The sequence below is a fragment of the Sander vitreus genome, chromosome 2, assembly GCF_031162955.1.
Source record: "Sander vitreus isolate 19-12246 chromosome 2, sanVit1, whole genome shotgun sequence".
NCBI lineage: Eukaryota > Metazoa > Chordata > Actinopteri > Perciformes > Percidae > Sander > Sander vitreus.
Genome location: NC_135856.1, coordinates 3724676 through 3752109, shown reverse-complemented (window position 1 = coordinate 3752109; position 27434 = coordinate 3724676). Strand labels below are relative to the sequence as shown.

General features: G+C 42.6%; 1 protein-coding gene across 1 annotated transcript; it reads left to right on the top strand.

The window, feature by feature from the left end:
* On the top strand, positions 1-27434 carry capn9 (calpain 9). The gene is made up of 20 exons (XM_078273439.1): positions 1-304; positions 1432-1501; positions 3631-3749; positions 4273-4406; positions 6276-6444; positions 6615-6698; positions 6988-7073; positions 8921-8998; positions 9371-9531; positions 10208-10368; positions 13481-13689; positions 15033-15069; positions 17245-17325; positions 19137-19194; positions 21491-21555; positions 21670-21738; positions 24418-24496; positions 26200-26316; positions 26836-26894; positions 27106-27434. The coding sequence occupies exons 1-20, from the start codon at positions 104-106 to the stop codon at positions 27130-27132; spliced, it is 2064 nt and encodes a 687-aa protein (XP_078129565.1). The 5' UTR covers positions 1-103; the 3' UTR covers positions 27133-27434.

Below are 27434 nucleotides of genomic sequence, written 5' to 3'. Positions count from 1 at the left end.
AACACACACACACACACACACTTCAGGAGCCTCGCTCCATCACACACACCACCTCACGTCTCCGTCTCCCTTCCACTCGTTGAGCTTCTTCCCTCTGAAGAAGATGCCTGTCCAGTCCACTCTGTCGCCCAAGGGCTCCAAAAAGGCCGTGGACACGCAGGCGGACGGGAAGTCCTTTGAGCAGCTGAGGCAGGAGTGTCTGCAGAAGGGGGTCCTGTTTGAGGACCCAGACTTCCCTGCCAACGACTCCTCGCTCTTCTACAGCCAGGCTGTTCCTGTCGATGTGAAATGGAAGAGGCCCAAGGTATGTTGACACACATACAGTAACACCTCTTAGATTTGAACTTTTTAGGGGGCTCGGTTGATGCTCTGGTCAAAGCAGCGTCCGGAGAACTATGCAAGTTGTGTCAGAAAAGAGTCCAAATGTCTTTACATCTGTTAAGATTGAGCAGATTTGTGTCTTCAATTCAGTTTTTGAAATGTTGAATGAATGAAATGTTTGTAGGTGAACTGTTGGTCTGATGAGAGGTTTTGTGACGGGTCAACACTTGCTTTAATGTTCTAGCTGTTTTTGGGGATACAACTGGTCACATTTCCTTTCCTTTATAGGCGCTGAAAAGTCTTATAACTGTAAGGGAATGAAACTCTGGTTCAGGACAATTTGATTAAATAAAAGACAGTTGAGTGAATGACTGAATGAGTGTTAGAAATACAGAATTACTCTGCAGAATTACAGAGAATCTCTAATTACTGATCTGATTGTACTGAATACATGAAGTGAAAGCTAATTTAAAGTAACTGCTTTTAAATACAACGAAAGAAATTAAGCATTTATCCGGTCGTACTTGTAGCTGCAAAACCAGTTCGGCAAGAAAACAGTGTAAACAGAGCCAAGTACAGGTGCAGTTTGCTCTCTCTGAGCTCCGTACGCAGACTTTATCCCCACACGCCTCAACGTCATCTGCAAATAAAACACTCTGCAGTAGCTCAGACGTTTGATTTGGTTGAATTTAGCTGATCAGCTTTCTTGATTGAAATGTTTTTTTGATGAGTGATGTCTCTTATGTCACTTTACACTAAAAAAAAAGGAACGTTTGCTTTAGCTCATTTCCAGCTTTTCTACCTGTTAACATTCACTGAGCTGAGTAAACTGACAAAAACTCACCACTCACGTTTGCTACAATGACTACACATTTCTTTGTTGGGCGTTCCTCGAGCGTAAATGCTTCAGCTGCCTTCAGCAGGTGTGTGTGTGTGTGTGTGTGTGTGTGCGTGTGTGTGTGTGTTTTGTTGTGTTTCAGTGACTGGCTGATTAATATTGCTGGAATGTGAACACACCTTTTAAAGGTGACTGTGTCACCTCCCAACTTTCATTGTTTTTTTCTTCTTTTTTTAAATAACCCAACCGGTTCTTTTCCTGTTCCTCTACAGGAGCTCTGCCAGGACCCAAAGTTCATCGTCGGAGATTTAGAGAGGACAGACATCTGCCAAGGACAGCTGGGTCGGTACCCACAGTTGTCTCCATGAGTCATTTTAATGGATTGATTGATTTAAATTCATTTTGAACATGTTAAAGAAAACAGAAAGAGTCGTACAAATTAGAATTATTTGATAAGATTTTGGTCTAAAGAAAAACAACGTTTCAGAAAACAAAACAACATTTCAGAAAACAAAACAATATTTCAGAAAACAAAACATTTTAGAAAACAAAACAATATTTCAGAAAACAAAACAATATTTCAGAAAACAAAACATTTCAGAAAAACAAAACAATATTTCAGAAAACAAAACATTTCAGAAAAACAAAACAATATTTCACAAAACAATATTTCAGAAAACAAAACAATATTTCAGAAAACAAAACAATATTTCAGAAAACAAAACATTTCAGAAAACAAAACAACATTTCAGAAAACAAAACATTTTAGAAAACAAAACAATATTTCAGAAAACAAAACATTTTAGAAAACAAAACATTTCAGAAAACAAAACAATATTTCAGAAAACAAAACGACATTTCAGAAAACAAAACAACATTTCAGAAAACAAAATGACATTTCAGAAAACAAAATGACATTTCAGAAAAACAAAACATTTCAGAAAACAAAACAACATTTCGGAAAACAAAACATTTCAGAAAACACATTTCAGAAAACAAAACATTTCGGAAAACAAAACATTTCGGAAAACAAAACATTTCAGAAAACAAAACAACATTTCAGAAAACACAAAAACATTTCAGAAAACAAAACAACATTTCAGAAAACAAAACATTTCAGAAAACAAAACAATATTTCAGAAAACAAAACAACATTTCAGAAAACAAAACAACATTTCAGAAAACAAAACAATATTTCAGAAAACAAAACAACATTTCAGAAAACAATATTTCAGAAAACAAAACAACATTTCAGAAAACAAAACAATATTTCAGAAAACAAAACAACATTTCAGAAAACAAAACATTTCAGAAAACAAAACAATATTTCAGAAAACAAAACGATATTTCAGAAAACAAAACAATATTTCAGAAAACAAAACAATATTTCAGAAAACAAAACAATATTTCAGAAAACAAAACAACATTTCAGAAAACAAAACGACATTTCAGAAAACAAAACGACATTTCAGAAAACAAAACAACATTTCAGAAAACAAAACAACATTTCGGAAAACAAAACATTTCAGAAAACACATTTCAGAAAACAAAACAACATTTCGGAAAACAAAACATTTCGGAAAACAAAACATTTCAGAAAACAAAACATTTCAGAAAACACAAAAACATTTCAGAAAACAAAACAACATTTCAGAAAACAAAACAATATTTCAGAAAACAAAACAATATTTCAGAAAACAAAACAATATTTCAGAAAACAAAACATTTCAGAAAACAATATTTCAGAAAACAAAACAACATTTCAGAAAACAAAACAACATTTCAGAAAACAAAACAACATTTCAGAAAACAAAACATTTCAGAAAACAAAACAATATTTCAGAAAACAAAACATTTCAGAAAACAAAACGACATTTCAGAAAACAAAACAACATTTCAGAAAACAAAACAACATTTCGGAAAAACAAAACATTTCAGAAAACACATTTCAGAAAACAAAACAACATTTCGGAAAACAAAACATTTCGGAAAAAAAAACAATATTTCAGAAAACAAAACAACATTTCAGAAAACAAAACAACATTTCAGAAAACAAAACAACATTTCGGAAAACAAAACATTTCGGAAAACAAAACATTTCAGAAAACAAAACAACATTTCAGAAAACACAAAAATATTTCAGAAAACAAAACATTTCAGAAAACAAAACATTTCAGAAAACAAAACAACATTTCAGAAAACAAAACAACATTTCAGAAATGTTTGTTTTTGTGTTTTGTGAAATGTCGTTTTGTTTTCTGAAATGTTGTTTTGCGTGAATTGCCGTTGTGTTTTGTCCTTCAGGGGCCTCCGTACCTCAAGCCATGATTTCACACCACAGACAGAAATACATAAACGTTTTTTCGTCATAAGCACCTTTACAGTTTTGAAATATATGTATACATTTTGTGTCTTATCATACGCACATATTTCCCTCATTTACCCATGATGCATCTGTTTTGTCACCACAGGGGACTGCTGGCTCCTGGCAGCCATCGCATCCTTGACCCTAAACAAAGACGCCATGGCCCGAGTCGTCCCCCAAGACCAGGAGTTCGACCGCAGATACGCCGGCATATTTCACTTCCAGGTACACCGCCGGCCGGGGACGTAACGATCCCGTAACTCAACTCACGATTCAATATGATTCACGATTTGAAGTTCACGATACGATTTTCACACAAAAAAAACGTTGCGCCATCTCCAGCTGAGGAGTGACGCAGCAACAAAGAGTCATAATCGTCACCTCCTCTAAACTGTTTTTAAAAGGCTCAAAATAAAGGCATTATATATAAGCTAAGGCTTAGGCATCATTTATATTATTATATTTCCTTTCCTTCCTTTTATTTCCCAAAGTTATGCCCTTGGGCTAAGGCTTTAAGAGGATTTTTTTGTTTTGTGGGGGCATGTTGGCTTGAATGATTGACAGGTGTCTCGGCCTATCAAAGGTTTCTGCTCACAAATGAGCCAAGAATAACAAATTCTCAAAATAGGAAGGAAATTATTCCACTTTTTGTGTCTTTTCAGAATCAAAGTGAATTGAATCGGATAATAATTGGTAAGCAGTGGATGAACAAAATGTTTTCGTGACACATTCTCTGTTGCTCCCTCAGTTCTGGCATCACAACCAATGGCTGGACGTGGTGGTGGACGACCGGCTGCCAGCGGTGAGAAACAAACTCATCATGCTTCACTCCGCCACCAACAACGAGTTCTGGAGCGCCCTGCTGGAGAAAGCCTACGCCAAGTAAAAAAACACCTTCATTCTTTACCTCCTCCTTTATCTCCACAGCGCTGTGGAGTAAGGTCCTGCTACACCACAGATGCTTTCTGGGACAGGAGAAAAAAAAACGCTCTGGGTTGTTTGCATTTTTTCAAACCAATCACAATCGTCTTGGTCGACGGTGGCTCTGCAAAACATTTGCACCCCGCAAAAGAAAACGCCACATACAATATTAAATGACGTTAACTGTTGACACAAAACAGTAACGTGAGCTATTTAAATTAGCTGGTACATGGTTAAACCTCATTAGCTCTTACCAGTGTATCGGTGCCATGTCATTTCTCCGACGCTCCATTGTTCCGACCTCTCAATAACCCGAAAAATTCCCTTTGGTCCTACAGCCCACTAGTCCGACGTCCCTTTGTTTCAAAGAAAATAAACCCTCTGCTCCGACATCCCATTGTTCCGACCATATAGGAACAATGGTCAAGCTTTATTATGGAACACACTCAACTTCGAGGCAAGACCCGCCCTTCAATAGCATTCACACGCTACTATTGGCCAGGCGTCCATGCTTACGCAAGGTAACGTATCCCGATGTGTACAGGTCCTATCCCCTGACCAATCGGCTATCCTAACCTTTAAACACTCGAGGTCAATGCCTAACCTCAACCAATCGAGCTGCTACGTAGGGCGGGTCTTGCCTAGAAGTTACGTGAGATCCACAAAAGCCTATATGGTCGGAACAATGGGTTGTCGGAGCAGAGGGTTTATTTTTCCGAAACAAAGGGACGTCGGACTAGTGGGCTGTAGGATCAAAGGGAATTTTTCGGGTTATTGAGAGGTCGGAACAATGGAGCGTCTGAGAAATGGGAAGTCCCCCAGTGTATCGCTGTGTGTACTTCGTCCACATCAATCCCACCAATCGGTCCCAAAATGTCCCAGTTAGAGAGGAAATGCCGTTAACAAATTCTTTGTTAATCTTTACAATCATCAATCCTGCCTTGTTGCACGATCCCAAATTTCATCACAACTTGACATTGTCAGCGTGTAGCTCGCTAGCTCGAAGGTTGTTTGTTGTTCTTGTTTCCCGAAGCAAAGAGATTTTGAGGACGGCAACACACAGAGAGCGGGCTGTCAGGCAGTTATCCTGGAAATGTACTTCTGTAGGTCCAGACTATCTCCCGAGTAGGCTAACATTTGATAAATCAATCAATCAAGGTGCCCTGTTTTTCACAGAGCATTTTCGCTGAGGATCGGTCATGTAGTGTGCAAACTGGAAAAGATGTATCATCAGGGGAGCAAAAACCATGCTCAGTAAATTTCATAACATTACAGTTTGATTTTAGTCACGCTAGTGGCTCTTATATATCTCATACTTTGAGTAGTAGTAGTAGTAGTAGTAGATAACGTTATTGTCCCCGTGGGGCAGTTGGGTTTGCGGCACAGTCGCAAGGCACTTCATGACAGGACATCAGACATATGACACAAACAAATAGTCCCTACATCAGACACCGACAGACATAACATGAAGAACATAAGGACACACTACAATACACTACACTATACACCTTTGGGTGTATAGTGTAGTGTATTGTATTGTGTATTGGGTGATGGGGCCAGCTGGACATCAAGCTTATTTTGACTGATTTAAGGCTTTTATGGCTTGTGGTAAAAAAGAAAATTTGGATCTGTTCTTGGTCAGAAACGACGCCTAGATGGGAGTAGATAAGATGCCAGGGGGTGTGTGTAGTCACATACAATGTTATTGGCCTTTCTCACCAGTCTGTCTTTGTGAATGTGTTCAATGCTCGGTACAATCTCTAAGTTTGGCCTTCTACTCCATCTCTTTGTTAAATCCATGTTGACCACACTGTGATGCGTTTGTTTCAGACTGCACGGCAGCTACGAGTCCCTGAAGGGCGGCAGCACGATGGAGGCCATGGAGGATTTTACCGGCGGTGTTGCGGAAATATACGAAACCAAGAGCGCTCCAAACAACCTGTACGCCATCATGAAGAACGCGATACAAAGAGGCTCCATGATGGGATGCTCCATTGATGTAAAGACTCTTTTTAGTTTTAGTTTTTTATTTTTGTAATAAAAATATATATATATATATATATATATATATATATAAAGATTTTTTTTGTGTGCTTCCCCTCATGTAAGAGGTTTACTGCAGCCAAGATGTATGTTTTAAACCCCTCTGGGTGTTTTGGTTTTCTCCAGATCACCAGCTCCGCGGAGTCCGAGGCCAAGACGACCACCGGCCTGGTGAAGGGACACGCGTACTCCATCACAGGCCTGGACGAGGTTGGACTGGCTTTATGTAAATAGGGGCAGATTGTAAATGTGGTTGTTTCTATGTGTCTATATATATACTTGTCTTTATGTTATCTGTTGATGTTGTTGTTTGTCCGTGTATATTGCCATGCGCATGTCAGACTAGGGCTGCACGATATGACCTAAAATCAAAATCACGATTAATTGCATATTTTTGCACTGCAGACCAGGGTTATTACAGTAATCTAAAACCCCGATAAGCATTAAATAAATAGTTTTAGTACTCTAAGAATAACAATTTGTCTGTCTCACTTTTTAGGTGAGTGTCAGAGGCCAGAAGGTCCAGCTGGTCCGGATCAGAAACCCCTGGGGTCAGGTCGAGTGGAACGGCCCCTGGAGTGACAAGTAAGCTAACGGACCCAGTCTATAACCCAGCGGGTCAAATACTCACACTTGAGAAGGGTTGACTTAATGAAGTAAAGAAGGGGGGAGAGGGGGAGAGGGAGAGGGAGTAGGAAGGAAGAACTCTCCCTCTCTACTCTTTTCCTCTTTAATCTAGTTTTTTATATTTACATATGTTACTTATCGTCGCTGCCTGGGCGGAAACCTTGTATCTCCATATTTCATCTTTGTAATTTCTTTTCATAAATCAATGCTATTGGTTTTTACCAATATTGAAACCGTGACGAGGCGATTTTGTCTGATTTCGTCTGAGGTAAATAGCTCAATAAAATGCTTTTCATCCATCCATTCATTCATCTTCAAACAGTTATCCGGGGTCGGGTTGCGGGGGCAGCAGCTCCAGCAGGGGACCCCAAACTTCACTTTGCCGAGCCACATTAACCAGCTCCGACTGGGGGATCCCGAGGCGTTCCCAGGCCAGGGGCATCCCATTCACAGCGATATTTGATGCTCTGGGTACCCCTTGGGTAGCCTGGCTCCCCACTCCTACGTACTTCCGCTCACTTTTCATTTTCCTTCAGTACTCCGTCTGGGTTTGCGGTATATTCGCGGGTTTTCTCCGGCCAATCTTTACCGGTCCAATCAGCGAACAGAGGGAGTGGCTGAGAACGATGACGTTGAGGTCGTGGGCTAGTTTGAGTTGTAGTTCCGTAATGGCGGCGGAGAAAGATGCGAGCGAAGCCATTTGGTCCGTTGTGGCAACGCTGCCGAATATCCAGAAGTTAAAGTCTCATGGATGGATTATGAGGCCCTTAGAAACGGACATACAAAAGACCCATCCTGCCTAATTTATAGGAATGCTTTGTGTCTCTTTATTTATTCTTTCTGAGTTTTACGTCTCTCTGTAGTTGTTTTTCATCTCTTTATGGGCATTTTACATCTCTGTAGGTTTTTGATCTGAAAGACACAGATACTAAGTCATTATTTTGAGAAACTAAGTCATTATTTTGAGAAACTAAGTCATTATTTTGATTTGCACAGGATTAGCATAACCTGGTGACCTCTAGTCATTTGTAATAATTACGGAGGTTGTCTGTGATCCTAATCCCGTGTGAATTGGCCATGTCTGTAATAATAGTCAAGTAAAATTCCCCCGCAAAAGACCTACCATATTTCGCTGAACACCGAGGTCCTGTGATAATATTAGTCCCCTGCGAATCGACATGTCTGTGATTTGGTGGGGGTCGTATATCATTTTTTCAAGGTTTATGTTTCCTGTGTGTCTTTTTATCCCTCTCGCGAAGACGGAAATGGGATCGCGGGGGGCTGCGGACGCCAACTTTCATGGCCAATCTGGTCTGGACCACTGCCCGAACGGAGACCTCTGTCCCCGAGTCGACGCGCTCCCTGCGGCTTTGTCCGAGGGGCTGAGGAGGGATGCTGTGTGGGTGCCACCGCGGCGGGGATGTGCTTCTGGTAACCTCTACCGGGCGTGGTCCAAAAAGATACGGAACCCCGACCCAAGTGCGGTGCAGCGGCCTCGTCCTGGCTGTCCTCCGCGCGCTTCAGGGTATCCATCTCTTGGGGTACAGATATGTCAGTGTCTTCGATTAAAAGCAGGCTTTGCGTATCCCGTGCGAATACGCCACACGAAACTCAGATGTGAGGGAGGGGGGGTCAGTTCTAAATCACACGAGGTCCCCAGATGATAGCTAATGGCTTTAGTCAACATTTTAATAAAGTTTGTTATTATAATCACTTACAGGATCTTTTTTTCATCACATTGGCGGAAATGGGCTTCCATAGCTGTTGAGGTTGTAACAGATTATTTTGTCTCTTGTCTTTTTCAGCGCCAGAGAGTGGAACTATGTCGACGCAGCCGAAAAAGCTCGCCTCCAGCAGAATTCATCAGACGATGGTGAATTCTGGTGAGTCCACGGCACGTAGCACTTGATGATCTGGTCCAAACTTAAGATTAAGAAATATATTTATCTGTATTTGTACAGATCTTATCTGGATTGTACAGTAAATATGTTGGGATAGGGGATGGAACAATCACTGTAAAAAGGTCAGAAATATAATGTGCCCAAACTTTCATGTCAGTGGTCAGATTTCAGGTTTTGGTCCATGAACCTTTGAATAGTCGACCTTTTTACAATATGTGACCTTTAAAGCTGCATTACTACTACTACTATAAATTAAGACTTTCTTTTGGGTTTTTTAAACTCGTTCCAGACTCCCAAACTTTACTGCAAGTCTGCAAAATGCATTTCAATGGTGATTGTGTTTGTGAACTCCAGGATGGAGTTTGGAGACTTCAAGAAGAACTACGACAAGGTGGAGATCTGCAACATGACCCCTGACGCCATGAACGAAAACCCAAACCGCCGCTGGGAGGTCAGCATGCTGGAGGGAAACTGGATCCGCGGCACCACCGCCGGCGGCTGCAGGAACTTCATCGGTGAGACCGCCAGATCTAAGAAGGATCTGAGAGTCAATTTTGCTTTTTTTGAAAGTCCGAAGCAAGTGTCTGTGCTAGTTTTAGACTGACGCAGTTGTCAATTTCCCGTCCAGCGTGCGCGTCGTTTAAATAGCAAATGCACCTGCGCTCAGCTTTGATGATCGCGCATTTGACCAACAAAAACCTGGTCTAAAGTCAATAACGCAGCATTTCATTGTTATTTTAACAGCAAATTAGTAAAATGCTCCTAGGCTCGTGCACAGCGCATGCACACTATGCTTGTTACACACACAGGGACGCACAACAGCACACACACATGCAGAAGATTACAAATAAAAATATTACAGTGCAAATCCTCCATCATAACAGCAATGCTCCAAGGTCCAAACGCGCCTGGCTTTTAAAGGGAATGGGAGATGATCTCTGATTGGTTGATTGCATGTTACGCCCAAAACACACCTATGAATTAATGAAGACACTATGTACAACCCTTTTGAACCACGCGCCCGGTGCACGGGCCCTTTTTCCACCGTCAAACCAGCAAAAGTGGATTTGGACACGCCCTAAACACACCTGCGGCAGACGCTTCACGCTGTGCGCTTAGATCGTTAAAATAGGTCCCTTAGTGTTTATATCCCCAAACTGCCCTCTAACTCTCTGCATCTTAAATCCACAGACACATTCTGGACCAACCCGCAGTTCCAGCTGCAGCTGGAGGACGCTGAGGATGACGACGACGACGTGTGCAGCGTGATCATCGCTCTGATGCAGAAAAACAGACGGAAGCTGAGGAAGGAAGGAATGGACCTGGAGACCATCGGCTTCGCATTGTACAAGGTCAGAAAGAAAGCAAGAGAAAAGAGAGACTCGTGCTTTTTTCATTAAAAATAAAGCATAAAGCGCAACAAGGTTTACAATCGACATTTAAGTGTTTACTGGCAGTGAAAGTGAAAGAAGTCATCTGAACAACCTTTGGGTCCGGACTCCTATTTCTATTATTTTACCAAAACTAAAATTAACTACAAAACTTCCGAAAACATGCAACGATCCGTATGACATGTTACGTAATCTTACCGTTCTATTTAACGTTGTGAAACGGCGACCGTTACGTGACTGTATAGTGTTACGTTTAGGCACCAAAACGACTTTGGATCCACTATAGGTGTCGACGTCAAAGGATGTGCCTTGTGGCCCGCCTTATTCTACCTCTGATTGGCTTACCCAGGTAGTCTTAAGCTGCAGACACACCGACCAGACGGCCGACTCTCGGCAGAAAAAGCAGTTGGTCTGATCAGTCTCCCTGAGTTGGTCAAAAAAGTGCCCTAGAACACACCGAAGAGACGAGACGTAATATGTCTCCATAACAGCAGGTGGCGCTATTTTGTATTGTCGCCCAAAAATGAAAACCCGCAGCTGATTGGACAAACGCGTCACGTGGGTCTGGTTTCTCCGGAAATTCAAAGCCAGACTGTCATGGCGGCTTGTTCAGAATACGATCTCATATTGGACTAAAGTAGTTCATCGAAACGTGTTTCTGAAAACATTTGAAGAGAGAAACAGGCCGTGCAGTTGCTGAATCTGTCAGATTTTGAGAGACTCTAGTCACGCTCATTCTGCTCCCCGTTTCCTGGTCAGCTCTCCACCAATCAGATGGGTCATTTGAGTCTGACTGCCAGCAGTGCCCGCCTTCCGATTCCATCCATCCATCTTCTTCCGCTTATCCGGGGTCGGGTCGCGGGGGTAGCAGCTCCAGCAGGAGACCCCAAACTTCCCTTTCCCGGGCCACATTAACCAGCTCCGACTGGGGGATCCCGAGGCGTTCCCAGGCCAGGTTAGAGATATAATCCCTCCACCTAGTCCTGGGTCTCCCCCGAGGCCTCCTCCCAGCTGGACGTGCCTGGAACACCTCCCTAGGGAGGCGCCCAGGGGGCATCCTTACCAGATGGCCGAACCACCTCAACTGGCTCCTTTCGACGCGAAGGAGCAGCGGCTCTACTCCGAGCTCCTCACGGATAACTGAGCTTCTCACCCTATCTCTAAGGGAGACGCCAGCTACCCTCCTGAGGAAACCCATTTCGGCCGCTTGTACCCTGGATCTTGTTCTTTCGGTCATGACCCAGCCTTCATGACCATAGGTGAGGGTAGGAACAAAAACTGACCGGTAGATTGAGAGCTTTGCCTTCTGGCTCAGCTCTCTTTTCGTCACAACGGTGCAATAAATTGAATGTAATACCGCACCTGCTGTGCCGATTCTCCGACCAAACTCCCGCTCCATTGTCCCCTCACTCGCGAACAAGACCCCAAGGTACTTGAACTCCTTCACTTGGGGTAAGGACTCATTCCCTACCTGGAGAAGGTGCTCCATCGGTTTCCTGCTGAGAACCATGGCCTCCGATTTAGAGGTGCTGATCCTCATCCCAGCCGCTTCACACTCGGCTGCGAACCGATCCAGTGAGTGCTGAAGGTCACAGGCCGATGATGCCATCAGGACCACATCATCTGCAAAAAGCAGCGATGAGATCCCCAGACCACCGAACTGCAACCCCTCTCCAACCCGACTACGCCTCGATATCCTGTCCATAAATACTACAAACAGGATTGGTGACAAAGCGCAGCCCTGGCGGAGGCCAACTCTCACCTGAAACGAGTCCGACTTACTGCCGAGAACCCGGACACAGCTCTCGCTTTGGTCGTACAGAGATTGGATGGCCCTGAGAAGGGACCCCCTCACCCCGTACTCCCGCAGCACCTCCCACAGTATCTCCCGGGGCACCCGGTCATACGCCTTCTCCAGATCCACAAAACACATGTAGACTGGTTGGGCATACTCCCAGGCTCCCTCCAGGATCCTTGCGAGAGTAAAGATCTGGTCCGTTGTTCCACGACCAGGACGGAATCCGCATTGTTCCTCTTCAACCCGAGCCTTCCGATTCAACATGTCAAATCGGCCTAAATGAAGGCCGACGGCCCCTCGAACGGATGACGGCATGGAACACACCGAACAGACTTGAGTCACCGACCTCACCAGACTGTCCAACGGCCGATTATCGGCCTTGTGTGTCTCGGGCTTTAGCCTAACCCTAGCCTAACCAATCCCCACTCCCCATGCCTAAACCTAACTACATCGAGCAGTGTAGCAGATCTGATTTCGGATTTACCATGTGTCTCCTGGCTCACGATTATGTGGGATATAGTCTATATCCACGATGTTCCACTTCCGGGATTGCTCCAGTGCCGGCGGAAATTCTGCCAGATGTCCCTCTTTCGGCCGGATGTCCGTCCCCTTCCTCTGTCTCTGGCTATTTTGCAGAGGCACCGTTGCTCCGCCCAAGACGATTGTGATTGGTTTAAAGAAATGCCAATAAACCAGAGCACGTTTTTCTCCAATCCCAGAATATTGTGTGGACTAGCCAGACCCTCCTTCGCAGCACTGTGGAGGAGGGTCTGGCAATGTGAGACTACGTGGGATATAAACTAATCACAGTGCATTACTTTTGATCAGTCTTGTATAAAGTACTTTAAAGCAATACAGTACTTGACTAAAACACTGCTTTTGATATACTGTATAACAGTGAATGTGAAGTACATGTGTAATGTAATGTGTGTAGCTGTTCGGGAGCTTTCGATAATGTCACTTGATCCTGTGAAGTTGACAGAGAATTACTAGTAAACATGAGAAGTCTTTTGAAAGCTTTTAAAAATCTACAGTTCCAACTGAGCAATGTCCATCTGCTGATGAAGGTCAAGTGATATGATTGACAGCTTCAGGACCGCTACTCAATGGACCTTGAGGGTCACATTGTTTTGTCACTCAATCCTCTGGCCTTGTACTTCTGTCACACTGCTCTACCTTTGCCAATTGTGCCAATTGTGCTCTAAAATGTGTTATTTAGAACATTTTGATCCGGTTAGAACGAGCTGATTTAATCTGCTGCATCTGTCCGTTCAGGCCTCAGAAGACGGGGGCCACCTGGGGAAAGACTTCTTCCGCTACAACCCGTCCACGGCTCGCAGCAAGACCTACATCAACATGCGGGAGATAACGGAGCGCTTCGAGCTGCCTCCGGGGAAATACGTGCTGGTCCCCACCACCTTCCAGCCCCACAAAGAGGCCGACTTCATCATCCGGATCTTCTCTGAGAAGAAGACCGCAGCTCTGTGAGTCTTGGAAAGTGCATTTACTCAAGTACAATTAAGAGGTACTTGTACTTTACTTGAGTATGTCCATTGTATCCAAAATAAGGCTGCAGGTGTGTGGACGTGAGGCGTAAACGTAGAAAAAGATATTCTTTTTTAAAGCTACAGTGCGTAGTCCCATGAGGGATTCTAAGTAGGGCTGTCAGCATTAACGCGTTAATCGCGATGCAATTAAGGGCCGAGCATACCGCGTACATTTTTTTAAATCGCATTAATCACATGCCGCCATTCATTAATTTATTTTACACTTCACTCGGCTTCGCGTCGTGCCTAACAGGCTACTATTTTGACCCTTTGCTGCACCTTTACTTATCATCAAGCTGCCATACTTCCTCGTAACCAGTGGCGGTTCTACATTGAACTACACCGCGGGCGAGAGCAGATAGATGGGGTAGATCTCTGATAGATCCTTATCATCCCCCGTTCCCCCCCCTTGGCGCCGATAAAATAGAAATTCAGTGATTAATCGCGATTTTAAAAAAAGTAATCGTTTGACAGCCCTAATTCAAAGTAATGACAACAAAACTGTTGGCACGTCCACATTATGCAAGCCTTACGTGATCGCGCACGCACTCCCACCCCTCCTCCATGCAGTTGCTAGTAGGGCCTAGCCAAGGAAAACATGATGAAGTCTTCAGAAGAGGTCATTATCTTCACTCAAGTACTGCGCGGGAAAGTGGCCAGACGCCACAATCTTCTGAACATAGCCATACTGAGAAATACAGAGAGAGTTGTGTGGAGCTGATAGTCTTGATTACCTTTGTAGCAACTCATTTGGCAACGGCTTGAATGTAAGGGACGTTCATTAATATCAAGAAGTTACGCACTAAAACTTTAAACCAAAACGTAGTAGTGTAGATGTGTATGAGTAGCCGTGTAATTCGGCATGTAATAAGTCGGATAATGTAGACTGAGCCAGCCATTTTTGCATATTGAACCCTTTCAGGCTGATTCAAGACCCCTATGCTTTGAACAAGGGTCCTGCATCACCTTTCTGGGGTTTTAATTAAAAATAATCAGAATCAGAAAAGGTTTAATGCCACAGTAAGTTACACTTGTGAGGAATTTGCCTTCGTGATTGGTGCATACATAAACAAACAAACATACTAAACATTAATATGAAAAAAACAATAAATTCAGAAACAAATATATACAAAATAGTTGTTGCATAAGAAAATGGAGTGGCTCGCTCTACGTTATGCCTTACTTAAGCTACGCAGCAGCATAAAACAACGTAGCACAGATATTTAAAAAAAATAAAAAAGGTTTATATGTTTATAACAACTTGTGTTTGTGTTCCACAGGGAGATGGGGAGCAACGTTGACGCCAACCTGCCAGATGTAAGTAGATCACGTAGGAATCATTAATCAATCACCCGTTCAGTCCCTCAATCTGTTGATTCATTTCTTTATCCCAACCGGTTGTAATCTTTACACATTTATATCAGTTTTTAACCGATTGACGATGCATCCATCAATTTGTTACATTACATGTTACTGGTAGCCTGGAAATCCAGACCCAAATCCGAAAGATTAAGGGTCTGAGTAATGAAAATGGCCCAACTCGAGGGGCGGCACCATAGACAGTTATATAAACTGGACCAACAGATCCCGTGTCTCTGGACGGAGACCAGTGAAGGACATTAGAAGCTCTTTCCGGTGATGGCTGAGCGTTACTGAGCAGCCTCCAACTGAGCTTGAAGACGTAGATGTGACGTGAGCAACCTGTCTGAAAGTTGGAAGTCTTCTGGTAGCTGTGCCAAGAGAAATCTCAATCGTTCCCAATCTAGCAGAGACGGAGAGCGTAGGTATATGTAAGGAGATAACATAGACACAGGCTCATTATTGATCACTAAAATGATAGTTAACATTAGTCATTACACTTAAACAGCTAATGGAAGTCCAAACTGCCTGAGAGCTTCTCCTGTACTATACGGTAACTCCTCTACTATGAGACAGGAAGTCTCGTGGTTATGACACAATCGTTAGCCTATTCTTATAAAAACGTCTGCTACGGAGCCATAACGTGAGCTACAAGGTAATGGAGCCTTTTATACATTGTCGTGTTTCTTTAGAAATAAACAACGGACAAATAGAGTCTTTAAACGCTTCAGATGTAAAGTTATTCTCTGTCAAAGTGACGTCAAAATGAATGGCAGTCAATGGGATGCTAACGGCGGGTGAGTGCTTGTTAGCATCAAAATGGCGCCATAGAAGGTACGCGTTGTGGAGAGAAGCTTACCACCTTGAGCGTCACCAACCATGCATTTGAAAATCTCACTGCACGCAATTGAGTAACACTACGACCAATCACAACGATACATGGGGTGACGTATCCAGAGCCCTCATACGCTTAGCTACCAGCATAGCTAACTGGTAGATTAGACTCTTAGCTACCAGAGGAGCTAACTGGTAGATTAAACTCTTAGCTACCAGAGGAGCTAACTGGGAGATTAGACTCTTAGCTACCAGAGGAGCTAACTGGTAGATTAGACTCTTAGCTACCAGAGGAGCTAACTGGTAGATTAAACTCTTAGCTACCAGAGGAGCTAAGTGGGAGATTAAACTCTTAGCTACCAGCGGAGCTAAGTGGGAGATTAAACTCTTAGCTACCAGAGGAGCTAACTGGGAGATTAAACTCTTAGCTACCAGCGGAGCTAAGTGGGAGATTAAACTCTTAGCTACCAGAGGAGCTAACTGGGAGATTAAACTCTTAGCTACCAGAGGAGCTAACTGGGAGATTAAACTCTCGCGGTATCTGGTCGGCAAAACAGCAAAAACGTCCTTCTTGCAAAGGAACGATTGGAGCGCCTTCTTCTGTTCCTCTTTTAGATTAAAAAGCCAAGTCTAACTCGTTCATTGTAGCAGCCAAAGCCGTTTCAAACAACTGGTCTTCATCCGTAGCCATCTTGCAATGTTTACTAATGACTTTGACGTCGCAGCGCTGTCGTCATCTGTTCAGCTCGCCTCTGGCCCGCCTACATCAGATACACCGATGTGATTGGTGCAGCTCGTCTCCAAGGGCATAGTTAATGAGCATCATTACTCAATGCCAGAGTGACTCGCTGAGCAAATTACAATTGTGCTCAAGCGAGAACTCTGGATTTCCGGGGTACGTAACTGGCTCAATATCTGCAGAAACAAAAATCAGTTGATTTGTTTGTAGATGGTCTTGTGTCGTTGAGGTTTATGCTGTATTCTTATTTTTGTTGTTCATGCTTTATTCTCATGTTTATGCTTATATTTTGTCTTTCGATGTAAAGCAATTTAAAGGTGCAGTAAGCGATGCTTCACAAAGATTGTTGATATTTGAACTCAACTGCCAAACAAATAATCCTACCCCCCCTTCAGAAGCTCCGCCCCCCAGATTCACGGACAGATAACTACTGGCCGACCGGCACATTCACATGCATGCAAAAAGTGTATTGGATTAACATCACTTACTATACCTTTAAGTTGATGTGTATTTAAAGGTGCTATATAAATAAAATGTTCCTGTGTTGATGTTTCTTGCAGCCGCCCATGCCTTCCGCTCCAGAGGAGGAGACAGACGAGGAGAAAGGCCTGAGGAGGTTATTTGATCAGCTGGCTGGTGACGTAAGGAAACACTTTGGAAAAAAACGTCTGTATTTTGCGTATTGGGAAATGATCTGTGAGAGCCTGTGGGGTCAGTGTATCTTTTGGGTCTCATTCGTTTTATTAATGGTATTAAAAAATGTAAAATGAGTTTGAATCCTTGACTTTGGAACATCAGAGTAGGTTGTAGCCTTGGCTAACGCAACACTGGTAAAACGGAGCTGTTGCCTATGAAACGACAACATCCGGTCTCAGAATATATAAAAAAAAAAAACTTTTTTCATTTCTGTTTTCTAGTGAGTTTATTTGTTGTTATATGAAATAGAAAATCAAAATCAAACCATATTTTTAAATTTCTCTTATCCCCTTTTGACCGTGAAAAGGAAAAAAAAAACAAAAAAAACCCCATTTAAAACCCGTTTATGAAAGGAAAATCAAATGACCAAAAGATACACTGTGGCGGCAATCCCAGCCCGCTGGCGCTGGGTATATACATTTGTTCAACAAATGTGGACAGAACAGGTTCATTGTAAAATATGACTTGTTATGTAAGCATTACAATCTTTAATGACTTGAATCTTACTTTAGAAACAAAACAAACAAAAAAATCCTTTTAAAAATAAGCTAGTTCTGCCATATCTGTTGATCATGCACACAGCCATCTGACAAACTGCCACATGACCGCTACCAGGATGTTCCTTCAGCGTCACTCAGGGGCTTTGTCACTACCCGATGTGAGTCTAGTGCAGATGTGTGTTGCGCATGCTCAGATTTAAACGGTTTAAGGCATAACGCCAAGGGATCCGGATCTGGCAAACGTTGTAGCTATCTATGATTGTTTGATTGCTAACGTTACCTCAAAACGCCACTCAAGTGACAGCCTTTGTTGTGTTTGATTGCTAACTTGTAGCCAGCAGTGAATGAACGTCGTTATGTAGGTCCATTTTTATTGCATTGACATTACAGAAGTCTCTCGTTAGCAGGTTCTTGTCGGCTACTTCAGCCTCTTGTCAGGATTTCAGGGAATGTAGGACCCAAACGCAGAGACGGAAAACAGAGGAGTAGTTAGATGATTTAATTTCCAAACAAAAGGTGTCCTGAAAACAGCAGGCAATGGAATCCAAAAGAAGTAGCAGTCAAAACAGGAAAGGAATATAAGAAACAGCAACACTGAGCCAAAAACGACCACACTGCCCTCCAAAACAGAAAGACACACCAACAGGACCATTGATCCAACGAAAGACAAGGGAAACACAGAGACTAAATACAAGAGGTAACGAGGACTAACAAGGGACAGGTGATACAACAGGTGAGACAAACATAAGACAATCACAAGGGTGGGAAAACTAAAGACAGGAAGTAAAACCAGACAAGACAAGGCAGAAAACCAGAGATTTCAAAATAAAACAGGAAACAGAACATATACAGAAACTTACAATCATGACACCTCTAATCTAGAACTGACATCAGGGATCATGCCGTGAAAACGTGACGCCTTACGCTAAATAAATAAATTACTGCTATGTAATGCACCTCTCTCATTATTCTGTGGCTAACAGCTAAACAGATCTGCGTGAAGTCGCAAAGTGACTCATGCGCAACTCACATCTGCACTTGACTCACATCGGGTAGTGACAGCTTTCCAGAACATTTACAGAGTGTCTGACACCTATGTTACCGTGAGTCCTTATGGGTTAAGTACAGAAGAAACTAGACAGGGGTTCTCTTATATAGCACGTTTAAACTACATTTGGTAATATTATAATTAAGACCTTAGACTCGTAGATGACTAGGTGTGTATGTATGAGATTAAAGTTTGCTTTTCCACCCAGGACAAGGCTATCTCTGTCAGAGAGCTGCAGCAGATGCTGAACGGCGTTCTGAGCAGACGTAAGTGGCCGATTTTTGTCAATTATTCATCTTTGGTTTACTTTCTTTTTTATCTTTCTGATTTGATTAGAAGGAAGACAAAATATTGCTGTTACACGATACTATTTATTTATGATTTTACGTCTTAAAATGTAACAGAAGTCTGAGAAGGGAATATTTATGCTCTTTGTTTTGTTGATTAGGGATCACAATTAGACATTATTTAACTTTAAAGGCCCAGATATACTAGCTTTTTAACGATGCGTACGTGTAGACAAGCGGCGGTGGTGCGAACAGCATCGTTTACATACTTGCCTGCGTACTTTGCGTGTACCTGGAGGATTAGTCTCGCTTTGTCAGACCCTCCTCCACAGCGCTGCGGAGGAGGGTCTGGCTAGTCAACACAGCATTCTGTGATGGGAGAAAAACGTTCTCTGGTTTATTGGCATTTCTTTAAACCAATCACAATCGTCTTGGGCAGCGGTAAGGGGCGGACGGAGCCACGGTGCCTCTGCAAAATAGCCTCTGGAAGGAACTTGTTTTGGTGGAACGTGTACGTCAAAAGTAGTTTTAGTCGTGCAACAGAAAACTCCGATTGGACAGATAGTCTAGCTAGCTGTCTGGATTTACCCTGCAGAGATCTGAGGAGCAGTTCACCATAGTCCTCACAAATCCACCGGAGTTTAACATGCCAAGAAAGCGTAAGTTAACGGACATCCGGCCGAAAAGAAGCGACATCCCGGAAGTGGAAGATCGTGGATATAGACTACTGAAGGATTAAAGTGGCCATATTCTGCTCATTTTCAGGTTCATAATTGTATTTAGAGGTTGTACCAGAATAGGTTTACATGGTTTAATTTTCAAGAAACACCATATTTTTGTAGTACTGCACATTGCTGCAGCTCCTCTTTTCACCCTGTGTTCAGGTCTCTGTTTTAGCTACAGAGTGAGACCTCTCACTACTGTAACATCTTTGTTGTCAGTCACACAAGCTCAGTAGCTAGGTAAGGACTACATGCTCAGTAGCTAGGTAAGGACTACATGCTCAGTAGCTAGGTAAGGACTACATGCTCAGTAGCTAGGTAAGGACTACATGCTCAGTAGCTAGGTAAGGACTACATGCTCAGTAGCTAGGTAAGGACTACATGCTCAGTAGCTAGGTAAGGACTACATGCTCAGTAGCTAGGTAAGGACTACATGCTCAGTAGCTAGGTAAGGACTACATGCTCAGTAGCTAGGTAAGGACTACATGCTCAGTAGCTAGGTAAGGACTACATGCTCAGTAGCTAGGTAAGGACTACATGCTCAGTAGCTAGGTAAGGATCACATCATCTAGCTAGCTGTTTGTTTCTCCAACTTCAGTAGTACAAGGCAGGATTAGCTGGGAGACTTCTTCTAAACGAGGGCACACTTCCAACTTTGCGTGGAATACCTGCAGAACAGGGACATGGAAGTAGTTCTTTTGTAGATTATGGTGAACTAGTGTGTGTTGTAGCAGTGTTTTGCCATTCAGAACGAGCTAGCATGCTAGCCCTAGCATGCTACGGTTAGCCCCCTCGTCTCAGCTAGTGACGTAGAAAGCCGTGCAGATTTTGACCAGCTCACCCGGAGACTGAAGGCAGGACACATTCAGAAACCGTATCTCACTCAGAACAGCATGGATGTTTTTTTTTTCCAAGTTTGTATGCGTGTGGAAGCACCAGAGACACAAAATAACACCCCAAATCCCAGAAAAAGTGTTTTTTTCATATTATGGGCACTTTAAATATATATATCCACTAGGGGGCAGATCAGGGACAATCTCATCACTGGCCGACACCAGAAGATATTTCTGGGCTGGAGTGTGGAACAGCTGCTGACCTGCCTGTTAGATAATATACTGCCATCAACATTTATGTGCTGAATTGCATCTTGCGGACACGTAGCGTTAATTTCTGAAGACGTGCGCAACATATGCTCCAAAGGAACGCAGGATACGCATGGCAGCCTTCTTACGTACGCGAACGCGTAGTTAAAGGCAAGTATATCTGGGCTTTAAGACCAAAACGCTGAGAACTGACTATTGGAAAGAAGTTCAAAAGTTCCCCCTTTAAATGCAACTTATTGGGTTATTATGTAAAAGAAACAAGTCTTCCAAACCATACGATGATATCGGCCAATTGCTCCTACCCTCAAAGTATCAAAATGATATGCGCGGCAATCATTTGATGCCAAAATACTGCAAGTGCCACTTTTAATCTTGCCTGTCCAATATGTTTCTGTACATGTTTAATCACTTAAGTGATTCAAAATCAAAAACCTCTTATCTGTTTTTCAGGAAAAGAAATCGTATTCGAAGGCCTGAGTCTGAGCACCTGCCAGAGTATCATCAACCTGATGGATGTATCCTTCCACATCGCTCACTGACTCGTTTCAAACTAATGATTTCAAGCATTAAGGGCTGTAAAATATGATTTTAAAACAACCCAAAGTGTTTTTCCCTTGACAGTAAACCAGGTGGACAACACAGGGATGCTGGAGTTCCAAGAGTTTAAGGTCTTCTGGGAAAAGATGAAGAAGTGGATCGTATGTGTCGATTTATGTGTTTAAAACTGTAAATGTAGATCTTGGAATACCAAACTATAGAAATACTCAGTTAAAAGTCAAAGTACTGCATTCACAATGTTTAATTAAGCAAAAGTACAAACATATCAGCATCAAAATATACTTAAAGCGTAACTCTCGCCAAAATGCAACCTAGGGTCTTTTTGTGAATGGACCTGAGTCAGACTTTCGTTTAAAAGCATATTTAGGACGGAAACGCCACTTTTTAAGATTGACCGTATTCTCGTTTTCGGGTCAAATGGCCTTTTGAATGGGAGAGCTAGGGGCTCTACTATGATCGCATCAAAATAACTATTTTTAAAACCCTAAGAAGGCTCGACACAACGTGAGACTTTGCTCCAAGTATCACCAGGGTCTCTACACCTGAACTCAGCATTGAGAAACACTGTTTGTGTACCCAGAGTTTACTAAAAAAGGTTTTTGAACGACTCACTTTAGCAGTTATTGTTACGCAATCCGCTGTCTTGCCAGTCAAAAAGTGCCGATCTCTGAATGCGAATGAACGGACTCCATAGGAGGAAATGTCATTCTTATACGAGGCTCCTTTTTCAACTACGAGGTCAAGATTGTGTTTCGCTAACGACAAAACAACGAATAATCCGTGCATTTATATGGAACTAAGCTTTAGGAGCTTTCCATCTTTACTCTCCTCCCCGTTTACGTCGCATTCAGAGATCGACTATTTTTGACTGGCTAGCTCAGTGGTTCTCAACCTTTTTTGTCCCAGCGCCCCCCTATCCATTATCCAGATCCCTAACGCCCCCCAAAAGAATATGTAGGCTAATTGCCCCGAATATTAATGATTACGCCCTAATATAGTCCTATTATTGTTGTTACTATTGTTATCAAAAAGAATCAAAAAAATCATCATAATAGAATGACAAACAACACATGTATTAGTTTCCCAGGTATCAAAAAAGCCATGTCAGTATATATTTACAGGTTTTTAAAAAAAATGACAACCATTTGACATTCAATTTAAATAACAGCAGCCAATCAGAACGACTAGATATGTAACATTCAAACTATAATGAGGTATTATCCAAAGGCCTGCTGCATGTCCCTGGTGTGAACCTCAGCTCCTTTAATAAGATGACTACAATTTGAATGTCCTTTTTTGTTTGTGAAGTGACCTTGGGTGTCATGAAAGGCGCGTTAAATAAAATGTATTATTATTATTATTACAAACGCTAACAGTAGCCAATCAGAAACAGCTAGCAATTTAACATTCAAATCTATTTTTCATTCAAATCTAAATCTATAATGGGATTGTTCCAACGGAAAACAAGCTGGCACTTATCAAGGGGTTAAAAGCAGAAGGATCACACACACACACACACACACACACACACACACACACACACACACACACAGAAAAGTATTTTGGTGATGACAAACGACTTGAAGAACGACACCTACTGCAGAATGGAAATAAGTTTACAACCTTTGAAAGTTAGTGAGAGCCCTTTGTTGATGCTTAGAAGAGTCTGGGTTAGAAGAGTGTTTGCTATCGCCTGTCTTGTGAGTAAATAGCAGAAAAAAAACGTTTGGAGAAACGCAACCCCACATCGCGCTGCGTGTTGAGGTGTGAGAATCCTGTATCCTCCAGTAAACAGTGACATCACTGCCTCTATCGCTTCCACTAGAAAGTTTTAAAACACCAAACACGAGCCCTGAACTGCGCGGGAGTTTATGAAACAGCTACATGTTTGCCAAACAACAAAGCACAGTCGATATCTCCCGCTCATCTCTTTTCTTTCTCTCTTTCTCCGTGAAATGAAGCTGCCTTCAGGTGCAGTAGGAAACGTTGTGTTCTATAAACGATCTGACGAAAAAACTGTTACTGTGAAATATAAAGTCTACTTGTGCTACATTGGGGGGTTAAAGAACGGAACAGGACGTCGCGGCGATTGCTTTTTTTTAATCTGAACGCAGCTACACGCTGAAATACGGAGCTCATTTAAGATGATGCTCTGACGTCCTGTTTCCGTGAAGGCAGCACGGAGCTGCGCCAAAATAAAAGCTGACAGAAGCACAGAAGAGTTATGATACCCGTCTCGTCCAGTCGCAGTGCCGTGAACTGGCAGGTTTTAATGTTGCAGACCACTGTTTTTTAGTAGTTTAAAGTGTAAACATGTATTGTTATTGTGAATCTTTGGTTTAGCTTTCAAACAAACGCCCCCCAAGGGCACCTCAACGCCCCCCTTTCCAAAATATTGCTTCCAGCGCGCCCCCGTTGAGAAACACTGGGCTAGCTGGACCGCGACCGGAAAAACCAATAGTGATTTTGATGCGATCATAGTAGTGCCCCTAGCACTCCCATTCAAAAGGCCATTTGACCGAAAACGAGAATACGGTCCATCTTAAAAGTGGCGTTTTGTTATGGTTTAAGGTCCGGGTATTGTGCTCATTTCCAGGTTCAGTCTTGTATTTTAAGGTTCTACTAGAACATGTTTGTGTGCTTTAATGGTTAAAAAACACGTTATTTTCTTCATGCTGTGTGTCTGAATATACCTGTATTCACCCTTTTGTCTGAAACGCTGTGAATCAGCTGTGGCGGTGGAAGTTTTGGGATTTCGGTTCTTTGTGCTTCAGGCAGTGAAAGGGTTAAAGGTTAAAGATGGACTTGTGTTGTTGCAGATGCTCTTCTTGTCCTTTGACACCGACCGCTCAGGGAAGATGTCGTCCTACGAGCTCCGTAGCGCTCTCACAGCTGCAGGTGAGAGTCGACTATTAGTGCATTAGTTTATTTGGTTTGACCATTGTCTTTTTTTTAATTCTTCTTCGTACTCCATTTTTATGTTTAAATGCAAAGGAGATGCTTTGTTCATATATGGAGATGTAATGTATTGACATCCCTTTAACACATTGTATACAGTTTTAACACATTCTCGTGAACGTGTTGGTATAATATATCGCACGAAAATGTATGCACACTCATTTTTATGATATCCTACGAAATTAAACTACCGTCAGCTGACGACCAGTCACATGACGACCGGTCACATGGCATTTAAATCTAGCCGCCAGTCAGCCGGCTACAGAGCACTGTGAGCTGTCGGTCCTTTTATATGCCGTGGCAGTTGGGTTTAGCCGACAATAGGTGACCATTATGCATCGACGACAGTTAAAGCTTTAGTGCGTAACTTTTTGATATTAAAGAACGTTGTTACATTCAAGCCATTGCCAAATGAGTTGCTAATTAAGACTATCAGCTCCACACAACTCTCTCTGTATTTCTCAGTATGGCTATGTTCAGAAGATTGTATCGTCGAAGTGAAGATAGTTACCTCTTCTGAAGAGTCCATCATGTTTTTTTAATCCTCCGTGTCCTCCTTGGCTACTAGCAGCTGTGTGAAAGAGGGGTGGGGCTTGTATCATGTGGACGCGCCGACAGTTTTGTTGTCAATACTTAGAATTCCTGATGGGGGCGACAGAAACTACACACTATAACTTTAGGTTTGGCACCAAAACGACAGTTAGGTTTAGGAAAAAGATCGTGGTTTGGATTACATAAACTCCCGGGACACCAGCACGCATTTCCTGGGTGAAATTCTTTTGTTTTCCCTGGGACACAAACTTGAAAGCCCTGTGTTTTGTGACCCATCCACTGGCACCCCCCCGTTTTCAACTCCGACATTGTTTAAATTCACCTACCCTGGTCCCTGTCTCGATCCTGCCGGTAGCTAGCTTGCCGTCCGGTGAGTGTATTCAGACAGGCTTCTGTGATAATCATCCCAATAACAATCCACGGAGCGCCCGGTGGTCTGGTGGATGTCCTGCATAGGACAGTTCATGTCACGTCTTGAAGTGTATTCCCCACAGTTTTAGCTCAGGGGACGCTTGTAGTACGTAGCTGCAGCTTCTCTGTGTTGCCTGCACTGATTCGGGTCGGGTTTTTTTCTATCGAAAGTACTCACGTAGCTATAGCGATCAAGATTAACGTAAACATTGGCCGGAATTCTCCTTTAACTATCACGTGACCGGCCAGCTGTCGCCTATTTCATAGGATTTGAACTATTGTGACGTTAATACTGTATATAGGCCTACTGCAAGACCCATGTTTAACATGTTATCTGAATACAAAAGAAATACAGTTCATTTGCATGTTGTGTGAAGTAAAATGTGTTTTTTTTTATAACTATAATACTCACTACATATTCATGTCAAAATATTTTTTTCCCAGGATTTACGTGTGATCGCAAAGCATTTACATTTCTTTTTTAAAATGTATTATCTGTAAAATTGGTAGAAGATGTATTTGTTTTACTATTATTAGAGGCTGTATTCGTGGTGTAGTAAAAGTGATAAAAGTATTGGCTCAACTGATAGTGGTAGTAGCAGCAGTTGCACTACAGCTAATAAAGATAAAGTCTTTAGTTTTTGGTAACTATGTTGTGTTTGTGCCTTGTTCCCATGAAGGCATGCAGCTGAACAACAAGCTCCTGCAGCTGATCGGCTTGAGGTTTGCTGACGACAACTACGACATCGACTTCGACGACTACCTCACCTGCATTGTCCGTCTGGAGAACATGTTCAGTACGTCACAATACTCTGCTTCTGACTGGCTAGTAGTCCTTACCTAGCTACTGTCAGGGCACGCCCTCATACTCTGCTTCTGACTGGCTAGTAGTCCTTACCTAGGTACTGTCAGGGCACGCCCTCATACTGTGCTTCTGACTGGCTAGTAGTCCTTACCTAGGTACTGTCAGGGCACGCCCTCATACTCTGCTTCTGACTGGCTAGTAGTCCTTTCACCTAGCTACTGTCAGGGCACGGCCTCATACTCTGCTTCTGACTGGCTAGTAGTCCTTACCTAGGTACTGTGCATGTGCGACTCCTAACAAAGATGGAACAGAAGTGCGATGCCTCACTCTGTAGCTAAAACAGGGAGCCGAGCCGAGCTGAGCCGAGCCCCCCTACAGATCTGATCCTAGAATCACCCCTGATTATATTTACAACTACTAATGACTGAAGTGATGATTTATTCGTGTTAAAACAACTTCAAGAAAGGTATTTGCCACTTTAAGCTGACTGAAACTCTATCCTCTTCAACAGGAACTTTCCAGGTTCTGGACAAGGCTAAGCGGGGACGGGTGAAAATGAACATCATGCAGGTAAAAACCACATTATAATATCACACCTGGATCTTTAATCTCTGCAAATACTTCTGAGGTGATTGTTTAACAAGATGTTTGGGATTTAGCCTGGGATTGTCTCTGTGGTCACAGGCTTTATTGTGCTTATTTTTCTTTTTTTAAATGGAACTGAATTTATCTTTTAATGTCCTGGGATTCAATTGGTGTTTATTTTCTCTTCCCCTCACAGTTCCTGTTGTTGTCGATGAACGTCTGAGGAGACGCTGAAGGCTAACAGAAGCCGCCGGAATAACAAAAACGTGCGCAGTTTTCTGAATGTTCAGGCCGTAACGATGCATACACGCATTTTCTTTTTCATGTTTCAAATTCTCAACATCTATCTGTTGTATTTTTTTTGTTGTTATGCTAAATAATGTGAGATACTGTCTGCGCAAAAGTGTTAGAGAGGTTGGGATCAAATGGTTAAATGTGCTGACTCATGCTTTTGGACAAAACATTGTTTTATTTTCTCTCTGCAGGAAATGGAAATACATTTTGAATAAAAAGTCTGACTTTGAA